Consider the following 11993-nt stretch of genomic DNA (forward strand, 5'->3'; position numbering starts at 1 on the left):
TGCATTCCATATTTCCTTGCCTAATACTTAAAATGGTAATTTATTTTTTCAATGTACTTTTAGCTGGTTCACACAGCTTTATTGTACCCAGCTACCGTGTCACTGAAAGCACCATCAAATTCAGTAATATTTTTTTCTCAGTCTGTCTACGTAGTGCAAACCCAAGAAAAGCAATTCTATTTGAACATGACATATTTGTTAATCAAAGCCTTGGTATGACAGATGTCGCATAGCATTTCTTATCACAGCAAAACAACAGAAAACAACAAGGAGAAAAGACCATCAAACTGACTTGCAGTTTAAGGTCAGCTGCAGTATGCTAGAGTGATATTTAAAACCAATGCAGAAGCTTAGCTTTAGGGAAGGAAGCCAGATAACACAAGATAACGGTGTCCTTCCTACAGGACCAACACCTCAGAATGTTCTTGGGAATTCTTTTACATGACCGTGAGATGATATGTTGAGAATGTTCATGCAAAACATTGAACAGTCAAATATGGCTATTGCAACTGTGGCTATTGCCCAGATTGCCCAGCTGGATGGAATTGATTGATTTTCTAATTAAGGTTTAGACTCTGCCTACAAAAGGCCGGCCATTTCCTCCTGGCTGTGGGAGATGCAACCACATCCTTGGAGCTACAGCCCAGGCTGGTGAGCAACAACTGGTGACCCCAACGTGATACATCTGAGAGACCCTGAAGACCGCAACTCCCTCGCCGGAGCCAGAGCCAGGGGCGGAGTGAGAGTCCTTCGGTAAAGAAGGTAAAGTTGCAAGCCCCAATGTGATATTCACGGGAGGGAAGCATGCTGGAGTCAGAATGAATGGACTGGGTCTCTGCTCACCATAAAGCCTTCACCTTCCTTTAAAAACAAAAAACTGGTAAAACAAAAAGGGGGAATTATGGCTATTGCAACTGTGGCTATTGCCCAGATTGCCCAGCTGGATGGAATTGATTGCTTTCCTAATTAAGGTTTAGACCCTGCCTACAAAAGGCCGGCCATTTCCTCCTGGCTGTGGAAGATGTAACCACATCCTTGGAGCTGCAGCCTAGGCTGGTGAGCAACAGTCAAGAGTTGTTAAAAAAAAGTATATAGATTTAAAAAAAATAATAATTTAAAAAAAAGCCTTCTACATCAAGCCTTAAGACAATATTTAAGGGAGACATCAAATCACAGCTCTCCTACCTTGAACTCTGCGTCCTTACAAAAGAGGCAAGGGTCATGGTCAATCATTCTTGACCGTTTGGCACAATCCAGAAAGCAAACTAACAGAAGCAATTTTTTCAGTGTGAATTTTGACAGAGCTTCTTCATGACCTAAAAAGATAGAACCCATTAAGTGATAGTTCAAAAATTAAGTGCTAAAAATAACCTGGTTTTGGAAGTAGCAGTTACCTTCTCGGTAAAGGTGGGGAACAGTGGGATGTCTGTATTCAGCTGCAATGTCAGGGTTCCAAAGCAACCGATTAAGGATAAATATTGCCAAACCCATAACATCACTATTACTCTCCAAAGTTATCAGTTCTCCATAAACAGTCTAATATGAAAGGATGAAAAAAAAAACAAACACAGAACCATTAAAAATTACCTTAAATACTATGAGGGTTTTTTGAGTAAAATACATTACTGAAATTCTGAAGTAGTAAATGGTAATTAGACTCCAAAAATCAATCAGTTTTTCAAATCAGTCACTGAAGGATAAAACCAAAGGAAATTTCAGAAGATCCAGTTTCATTTCAAAACACATATGATCATGTGCATCTGAGGAATCAATAAAGAACTTCCTTAAGACAACTGCATTTTTCTCCAGTTTAGTAAAGAGGGAAACTGATAGGAAACTGCTTTTGTGTTATTGGTCAGGGAGGTAACTTCCACCTTCCTTGATTAAATATTTTCCTTTCTAATAAGGTAAGCACTTTTTTAAAGCAAGTCTGTTGTAATAATTTAAGAGATGTAAACACACTATAACTGAATTGAACCTACCTGAACTAGTAAAACAGAAAATACAAAGAAACCCGAAACATCCTCTACTAAAAAAAAATTGCTAGTGTCCTTTAAACTTTAATTTATAGACCATAAAATCCACACTTACCTCCAGACCTATACGCAGCCATAAAGGGTTGTAAGATAAAAGCCAGTTAAGGACTTTCTGCCTCTCTCCTGCAAAAGAGCATCTTGTAATATTACATCCAGCAAAGACTTCATATAATAGCAAAAATTTCTATCAACCAATTTTAGATTATATCAGCTTAGTGTGTGAATAGTCCTCTTTCTACTTGCAAGAAAAGAGAGGTTGCAAAGTCGTAGTGTTCTTACCTACATCTTTCCAGAGGTGCCTGTCTCTACGAACTAGCAAACGTCTAGTTTCAATCTCAACTTCCAGCTTCTTAATAGCTTTAACCATAGTTTCAGATGTAAACAAACGGCAAGCATCACGCCGTAACTTATTCAGCTTACGATGAGCAGTATAAGCTTTTAGAGATGCTTCATCTTTAGTCGGTGCTTTAGGAACACTGGTTTTGTGATGGTTCTCTTCTCCCAAGATAAGAGCAGCTGCATTTACTGTTTAAACACAGACAAAAAGCATGCATTTACATCTCAAATAAGGGTAACTTTGCCCATCTCATTAATTCTATTCTCTCTAAGTTCACATTTTGTTATTTTCCTTCTGACTAATGATTTGATACCTCAGGAAGCTTATCAGCTGTTGCACTAAATTTTCAAGTACATGTATATTAGTCAAACATTTAATACAACAATACATATTTCATAAGCAAGCAGTGATAAGAATTTGGTCTTAAGATCAGTTGTACTACCTTCAGTTTTTTAGATTGAAGCTAAAGATAGAGGAAAAAGTATGTTACAGTCATTATAGTAAAGTGACAGCTATAATGTTTTTCAGCAAGTGGGGATTCCCCACTCAACATCCACTGAGGACTGCCACAGCCATATGTTCCAGTGTGTGTTTCTTGCTGCAGAACACACTTCCCATTCAGGTGTGTGGTATGCTGCACTTGGCATGAGCAAGTGTGCCATCCACTTACCACAAGGGGAAAATAAGACTCTGAAAAAGGTTAGATGGTTAGAAAATTCTGCTGGGATGGACAGCACTGTCTCCACTGTAAAAGCTGCTTTTACCAAATATTTGATTTATGATTATCACAGTATTAAGTCAAAGGCTGAAAAGGTGATACATAAAAATCAAAATCCAAAAATTTACACTTACGTAAGAGCTTAACATTACACAAACTAAAGTGACAAGCTGGGACTAGTGTTAAGCTAGTACTGTCGTTTGTTAATATTAATAAAGTACATTATATGTTTAAGAACATTAAAAGACAAAGTGAAAATTCTTGTACTCCTACCTTGTGGTGTGTTTGTTTTTACACTGAAGTCATCAGGGGTAAGTACAAAATTTAACCACCAGGTGAAACCTCGTTGCTGCTTCTCCTTCCAACGTTCATCATAAAACATGTTTTTAGCAGCAAAAGGCATTGGGTGCCTAGGGATGACTTAAAAAAAAAAAAAGGTAGGTGTCTGCAGTTCTTGAAAAGTTTAATAACCAATATACATTTCATTGTGGAAAGGATTAATGTTTGACACTCCATTTAGTACTATAGCAGAAAAATGCAGATTATAATCTTCAATGACTTGCAGATCAGTCACCATTAAATAGATTTCAGCCACAAAACACAGATGAAGTTATTAAAGCACTAGAACAAAGACAAGATTTTTAGAACCTAGGTCATTTGCAATGCACATCTTGGGGCAAGACTCGAGTTGAATTGCATCCAGGAAAAATCATTTTATAGATGCTTTTTTCTGATCAGATCAACTTAGTGTTACTAGCTTTGCAAAATCAGTATCTTTTTGGTAGGAGGTTTACTCTTCTTAGGTATTCTGTTGTATTAAAATGTTATCAGATATGGAAGAGGCATTCCACTGATAACCATCAGTCAGCTGGGAACGTATCTGTAACACAGCTTTTACCCTTACAGGCAAAACTGAAGCAACATTTACCTTCAGCTGGCCATGTGTTGCAATCAATTTTCTTCTGAGTAGTCGAAATGGAACATGAAAGGTTACATATGTTCTTCTACTAGATCTTGATTTGTTGTAGGTACAATCTTCTATTTCATCTCAACTCTAACCAGTTGGGTCTTACCAATCACTAGCCGTACAGCAATTGTGACATTCAGCTCAGTGTATACCATTTTACTAAATACTGGAAGTCTGCCCACCTGTTTTCAGTGGTTTCACAAACGTCAGGTGGGACTGGGCCAATCCAGGGATGGGTTTACTAATTCTGTTGGTAGTTTTAGATGCTTTCTGAAGTGAAGAACCTACGAGCATTAACACACAAATATCAACAACATAGACATCAGTGAAAGTTAATGTATTAAGGTTCACATCACTCATAAAGCACGGAACTAGAGTAATTCTCCGTGAACCTATACAAAATACCAATAGTCTCCTGTTGATGGAAAAAGTTAAGCAAACCAGTTTGACTACAACTAAATGGGAAAAATAGTTAAGAACAAATAAGTGCTACAGTATTTCACAGTTCTTCCATATGCTACGGAAATGCACTGTTTGCAATTCATTATCATGTGGTTAGACCTCTAAGTTAATTGGTAAAAACATTCATTAGAACATGTGAAAGTGTGTATTATATAAATATCTGGGGTAAGAGGCACGATTTTTATGGCTTGACTCATCTCTTACCACAGTTAGATTGCATACTACATTGATATTCATTTCAGAGCAGCCTGGCTTCTGTTAGTTTAGGCATCAAGGCACTAGGTAGTAAGTATTACCCACCATATAGCAGCAGAAAGATTTAAAACTCAAGGGAAAAAATGCAGATCTAGGCTTTCTCAAGATACAAAAATACACACTTTTAGCACAATCATTTTGTTACACTGACATCAAATGAAGGATTAAAAAAAGTATGCTGTTGCAGATGCACTATAGTTGCTGCCTGATACTCCCTAACAAGATGGTACTTCCGAAACAAAAAAGATAGAGATCATAAATTACAGGTTGCACTCTCCTGCTTAGATGACAGTGTTTTCCATAGAGCATTCACTTCAGCCTGGAGAAGAAAAGGCTCCAGGGTGATCTTATAGCAGCATTCCAGTACTTCAAGGGGGCCTACAGGAAAGCTGGAGAGGGACTTTTTACAGGGGCATGTAGTGATAAGACAAGGGGCAATGGCTTTAAACTGAAAGAGGAGAGATTTAGATTAGATATAAGGAAGAAATTCTTCACTGTAAGGGTGGTGAGGCACTGGAACAGGTTGCCTAGAGAAGTTGTGGATGCCCCATCCCTGGAAGTGTTCAAGGCCAGGTTGGATGAGGCTTTGAGCAACCTGGTGTAGTGGAGGGTTTCCCTGCCCATGGCAGGGGAGTTGGAACTAGATGATCTTTGAGGTCCTTTCCAACCCTAACCATTCTATGATTCTTCAGAAGTGAAGAAGTCATTCCAATCTCCCATGTGTTTCTAATAAATTTTAAATACATTCATTTTTAATAAAGTTGGATCTCAAATGGATCAAATTAACGATGGGCATGTCAAAGGTAACTTTTAGTAGTGAAATAAGAGTTTTCTTTTCGAAGTCCAGAGACAACGCCTGTGCAATTAAAAGAACAAGAGGTAATATTTCTCAAGAAGAACATAACTCAATGCTGTCATCATTTTTGTGTTTTACAACTGGGATTAAGAGACACTAAAGTCATTCTGGGCTCACAGAATACTTCTTTATCGAGCCCATCTATCCATACCCTAGTGGATGAATAGAAATAACCTGGTAGATAACACAGCTTTTCCTTCTGCACACTAACACTGTTAGTGTGTTATGTTTTTATGTAGACTATCTCAAAAAGCCTGAAATCAAAGTGTGTTACTGAAAGCCTCAAATCAAATTTAGATTACAAAACAGATCATTTGAACAGAAGAATGCGGCGTATGTTACTTTGATCTGAATGCCACAATGAATTCTTCCTGCTAGTTAAATTGCAGGGACTCCACGAAGATTCTGCAAATTAAATGCTGCTTTCAGTTACAGACCCTCCTTCTTCTTGTATTCCAAAGTGTATTTGGGAACGGAATATTTAGAAAACCCAAAATACATTGACAGACAAGAAGTCAACTTCTTCAACTTCTGATCTTCAAGCAACAACTTACTGGCAAATAACACGTGACAACAGCAATAGTGTCAAATATTCACCATGTTCAGTTTGCTATACAAATTTCAGGATCAAAGGCATGTTTCAGAAAGTGGTAAATGAATGAAATACTGCTCACCAGCTTTCTTTCTCTGTCCTACTCTCTCTCGGTTTGTGCGTTTGAAGGCCGATGGTCTCATAGCAGTATGCGTTTTATTGTCCACGCTAGATGTAAGAGTTCTTTTTCTTTCCACTTCTTCCACATACACTGGAGCTGAAACTCTACTATTTTCTACATATATTTCACTTTTCCTTTTACGACACAAAGAAGTTGATCCAGTAGGAGATGAATTCACTTTGTCATCATGACACTTGCTTTCAGCTGAAATGGGACCTATAACTGGAAGGTGTTTAGATATTTCTGCTTTTGTATGTACAGGCATCACACTACCACATTCCATTATTGCTTTACTGAGGCATTTTTTAGATTTTGGCTGGAGGGTTTCCGTTCTTTTTTCTTCACCAGCATCAGGCTTACTTTTTACAACAGTGGCAGAAAGAACTGGACGCTTTTTTAGTTGCTCTCTCCGAGAAGAATTGTGAGCCTGTTCATCTGTAGAAGGAATACCAAAGTGATTTTCTTTGGGTTTGTCATGATCAAGTACCTGTGATTCTACATTATGCATCTTAAAGAGTTCGTTTAAGTTGTGTTCTATACGAACATGTGTTTTTGTCTCAACGTCTCCATTTTTTTTTCCATTTTGAGGGTGGGAACTTCTTTACAACGTAAGTCTCTGTAGTAGACAATACTGAAGCTGTCTCAAGTTTAGGAGTCTTTGACTGCTTATCTGACAAGCTGTCTTTCACAAATTGATCAGGTGACAGAATTGGAACAGGCTGCTCTGTTGTATCTATATCCACTTGATAACTGTCATTTACAAAAGAATCTGGACTTAAAATTCTCCTTGTACTTAGAACAGGCACAGACGCCGAGTGTTCTGGTGTGCAAACTGGTGAGAGTGTACAATTAAGAATGACTTCATTGTTTGAAATTGGCAGTTGTGCTAATCCAGTAGAACTGTATGCGCTTTCAGATTTTAATTCATTGTGCTCATTAGCAAATTTCTTGACATTACAGCTGTCTATTTCAGGCAATAACCCCTCATTTACATTGCCGGCAATATCCGAGAACGTAGTAGATCTTCTCATGGCAAGTGGTGTGCAAACAGTATTACGATGTTCCTCTAGCACTGGCGCAATAGGAGATATAGGCAATTTATTTTCCGAGCCAACAAAGTCATTCCCTGGGGATACACTATTTTGCACGGTGTTCTGATTTTCACATGGCTGAAGTGGGCTTCGAAGTCTATCCACCTTCTGGGAAACTTGAAATGTTTTATTAACATTTTTAACTTTTGAAATACTTTTTTTAACTTTCATTGAAGCAGATGTTTCTGAAGAGTTTTTCTTTTTTATAGTATCCCAAAGACTCTTCTGAAAAAGAATCACGATTAAAGTTAGTATGCCGACTTTCTAAATACTTTTGCGTGTAAAAGTGAACATTACTAATGTATCCATTCAAAGTCTAAAAATAAGATAAAAAGAACACCCAGTCCAAAAGTCACCATAAATTATTTCCAGGCTTGAAAACAGACTTTTTGGTCACGTTTTAGTTTCATTTTCTAAGCTGTAATGCACAAGTATCTACTTTCCAACCCAGCTGAAAAGACTTGAAGGCAATGAGCGTTCCCACAGACAGCATCATTTATCAATTTTTAATTCGTCTTCACTGAATTTTCTACTAATACAAACAATATCTGTGTCAGCTATGCCAAAGTAATAGAATTAAGACACATAATAAACACACATTTACCTTTTTCTTCAGAGGCTGCTCAGCAACACCTAGGAGCACAGCTTGATGCTTTACAATACCATTAATAACAAAAGTTACCAGTTCTCTGACTTTTCCTTCTTCTAATGGTGTCCATGTTACAGAAACAAAGATTCTTTCTCCTGACTATTGGAGAAAAAGAAATGTTTAATATCTAGCACTTAGGTACACTTGTATAACATCAAAGATCAAGTAATCAAATCAAATGAGCAGCAGTATACAGTGACAACATTAAATGATAAGTAATTGTTAAATGTTCAAATGTCATTTTTTCCCCTCTGACATGTAAAGTTAAGCAATCTCTATCAAAAATGTCATACTAAAAGGGCATATGCCTCTTGATGAAACTACAATGTAAAGCAAGCAAGAACACATATAAACATAGTAGAAAGGACAAGATTTAAGCAAAGGTAAGTAGAAGCAATTACATAATTTTTTGCATGTATTAACCAAATAAGTTCTCCAAAGTAATTTTGAGAGAATTATAGTTGGACTAATAATCAGAAGTCAAGTTTTAGGACCTTAGTTGAATCTAAATACAAGGGTCAATTTTTTTAGTCAAATGACCTGCCAAGGTGAGGTTTGACACACAAGTTCATGGAATAAAAATGAAGGCACTGCAAAAGAACAAGGAAATCATAGAGCTATGTATGATCTATGTAAAGATTCTTCATGCACAGTGACCTCTACCAGTCGTTTTGGTGCTCTGCTGATAGCAATACTGACAGAACAAAGAATGCTTATACCTCAGACAAAATCAAAAAGTGTGTGAAAACGATCAATTTCTTGAGCGTTTGAATTAGGATTTCCACCTCCTCAGGCAAACACGTTTAATGAAAACACGCAAACTAACTCAATATGTGCTTATCCAGTAAAGCTGGTCAACAACAGGTAGTATTCATTCATTACTATGGGAAGATGCTATTCAAATACTCCACAGTGAGAGTCCAGCTTGTTTTTTATAAGCACGTGTTTGCTTATCTCCAGATAAGCATGGATCTCCAGAGAGTTTCTTCCTCTCTCACCAAGACTCTGGATGACCGCAGACACATGTTTGTCTAAACTTTCCTTTTAAAAATCGCCACTGATTGGATGGACTATAGTTTATATTTCCTTAGGAATCGTAAAGATTTATTCCCAGATTACGCCGGCTTTGCTCTCTATTGTGTTGTTAATTACATGCAGAACAGTGAATTAGCATCCTCTTCACAACAAGCTCCCTCAGACTTTTTCCAAACTAAACAGATGTTCTCCAACATTTTGAGAGGTCACTTTTTAAACACCTCTTATTCTTCTGTCTCCGTCTTTAAAACCACGTTCTCAGAGAACAATTAATTTCTGGTTTTGCACCTTATTGCAAAAATAAAGCCCTCCATTTGAGCCAGGATTTACGCCGTTCGTAGCCTGGGACAGCCCCCCGGCCCCAGGACGCCTAACCCTGCCATCTAAAGCTCCGGCTCTTCCCCTCCAACGCGGGGCGAGACACGGACACGGCTCCCACGAACACCGCCCGCAGCGAGGCGGCAGCTGCCGGGGTACCGGCTGCCGGAAAACGCGGTGCTACGCGGCCAGGGGCCGCGGGAGCGATCCTGGGAGTGGATGACGCTGCGAACCGGTAACACTCCTAACGCCGGCGGAGGGGCTTCCTGCGCCGCCGAGGAGCGGGCGGCTCGGGCGGGGGGCCGTCCGGCGCCCTTCACCCCCAGCCGCTGCCCGCGGGGCACGGCTCGGGGTGCCCCCGTGTGTCACACCCTCGTACCCACCCGCTCCTGCTCCTGCCGCAGCCCCGCGGCCCCGGCGCGCCCCGCTACCTGCACGAAAAAGCGGCGCTGCTCAAGGCTGAAGCCCCGGGCAGAAGCCGGGAAGCGGTCGACGACCACGTCGGCGTCCTCCGCGTTGGGGTTGTCGATGCCCAGGAGGCGCGTGCGGGAGGCGCCGACTCGCAGGCTGCCAAAGCTCAGGAACGGCGGCCGGGAGAAGTGGCTCAGGACCAGCACGGCGGGGGCTTCCTCGGCGTCCTCCTCGCCCCCTCGCTCGGCCCAGCGCCGCCGCCTAGGACTGGCGGCGGCGCTCGGCGCCCGCACCGCTGCTCCGGGGAGGAAACCCGCGGCCATACCCGGGGCAGAACCCCGGCGCGGGGACCCGCTCCAGCTCCCCCCGCAGCCCGCGCTCCGCCGCCGAACCAACGGCCGCGCCTCCGCCCGCCCGTTCAAACCCGGCCCCCGCCAATCCCCGCGCGGCGCGGCGCGGCCCGCCCCGCCCCCTCGCCTCTCCGCCAATCAGCGCCGGGCGTTTCATTTGAACAGGCCGACACTGCCGGGGCAGGAGAGAGGCGCCGCCTGGTGGCGGCGGGAGGCCCCGGCCCCGTGCAGGGGCCCCGGCCGCCTCCGCATGTGAAGCTTCCAAGTGCCCCAGCACGGAGCTGTGAATGGGAGAGGGCCTTGGGTTAGCCTTGAGTTACATTTCAAAATAAAAATTAAAAAAAAGAACTGGATTAAATGGATTTAGCAGCCCTCCATTAAATGGATTTAGCTGTCCATATGAAAAAAAAAAAATCAAGCAAAGCCAAGTATTTTTCTAAATAAATTTAATTTACAAAATATTTTAAAAGTAGAATGCAACGCTCACAAATGTGATGAAAAAGTTTGCCTCATCTGTTTATCTTTCATGAGCTTTAAAACTGAAAGACACACAGAATACTGTTTCCATGCTGCTTAAAAAAAAAAAAAAAAAAAAAAAAAAAAAAAAAAAGAGGGCTCAAGCACCCCTGCAAGAAATCCTGTGAGGCAGGCAATGTTAAGACAAAAGAATTTTACTTTTCCATAACAAACAAAATTACACATAGGACTGAGTACTTCTACATTTACAGTACACTTCCTAACTTTTCCTTACAGCAAAGAATTTCCCCTAAAAAGACGACTTTACCTAAAGACTTCCATCTAAAATATCAACCTATACAGATCACATTTAAAAGACATTATCTCATATACCAGTGACAAAATATTGAGTTTATTTCACCTTAATCTTTCATATAAAAGGACCAACATTTAAACATTATCGAAATGGTTATGGGGGATTAAAAAAAAATTGCCATCATTACTTTAATCCAAAACATTTCTTACGAACCATGAAAAAGACCCTTCCGGGCTCAAGCCAAGCAACTGCCCTGCACTATATTCTGCCAGTGTCGCTCTTCAACGCATCCCGTGAAACAACCAAATCACTGTGAGATGATATTGTAGAAAAAGATCACACGTGACAGGAGTCACAAGGACCTACAGATAAACGCACTCTATTTCCCTTAAGCTCCAGCCACATGGAGAACATACAATCTGGATCAGTTATGCATGTATGCTCAAATTACAGGAAAATTTCACATCTTTTTTCTTGTTTTCAGGGGAAAAAAAACTGTTTATCCACAACAGCCTTCTCAGAATTCATTCGCAAATCTACATTCATGAATTTCTACACAGAAATTATTTTAAATTTAAAAACTTGAGGGTCATTTATTCCTAGCACTCGAAAACACATTTCATGTTCGATTAAGCACGTTACGAGGTGATTCCTTTGAAGCATTCTTCAGAGTTCCGGATGCTCTTTCACATTAGTTACGAGGGAAATAAACTTAGCTCTTCGATGATACCAAATAGATCTTTTGCCATTGTGTTCTGGCATGACCCATCTTTAAAAATAGCTACCCGAATTATAATCCAGACTAAAATAGCAGTATATTTTTAAGGAAATCACAGCCTTACAGAAGATATATCATCACCATTACAATTAATGATGTTCAGCATAAAAAGAACCCATGAGAGCCATACCTCTGTAGGAAAAGTGTCAGTGCTCAAAGAGGAAATTCCAATATAAATAAATAAACTGAACACAAAATTCACTTAAAGGCAGTAACCCAGTCAACAACCAGAAATTTGTTCAGCA

The 11993-nt window shown here is 40.3% G+C and overlaps 1 protein-coding gene across 1 annotated transcript in view; it reads right to left on the minus strand.

The window, feature by feature from the left end:
* Nucleotides 1-10171, minus strand: part of ASPM (assembly factor for spindle microtubules) — a 30531-nt gene extending 20360 nt beyond the window's left edge. Inside the window, 10 exon segments of the mRNA XM_086617711.1 lie at nt 1186-1316; nt 1395-1536; nt 2092-2159; nt 2316-2561; nt 3365-3511; nt 4241-4342; nt 6306-6921; nt 6923-7660; nt 8040-8183; nt 9869-10171. Coding sequence (XP_086473837.1) covers nt 1186-1316; nt 1395-1536; nt 2092-2159; nt 2316-2561; nt 3365-3511; nt 4241-4342; nt 6306-6921; nt 6923-7660; nt 8040-8183; nt 9869-10171 — 2637 coding nt within the window.
* Between the last annotated feature and the right edge of the window lie 1822 nt (nt 10172-11993).

Source organism: Tauraco erythrolophus, chromosome 10 (assembly GCF_009769465.1).
Source record: "Tauraco erythrolophus isolate bTauEry1 chromosome 10, bTauEry1.pri, whole genome shotgun sequence".
In the NCBI taxonomy this organism is placed as follows: Eukaryota; Metazoa; Chordata; class Aves; order Musophagiformes; family Musophagidae; genus Tauraco; species Tauraco erythrolophus.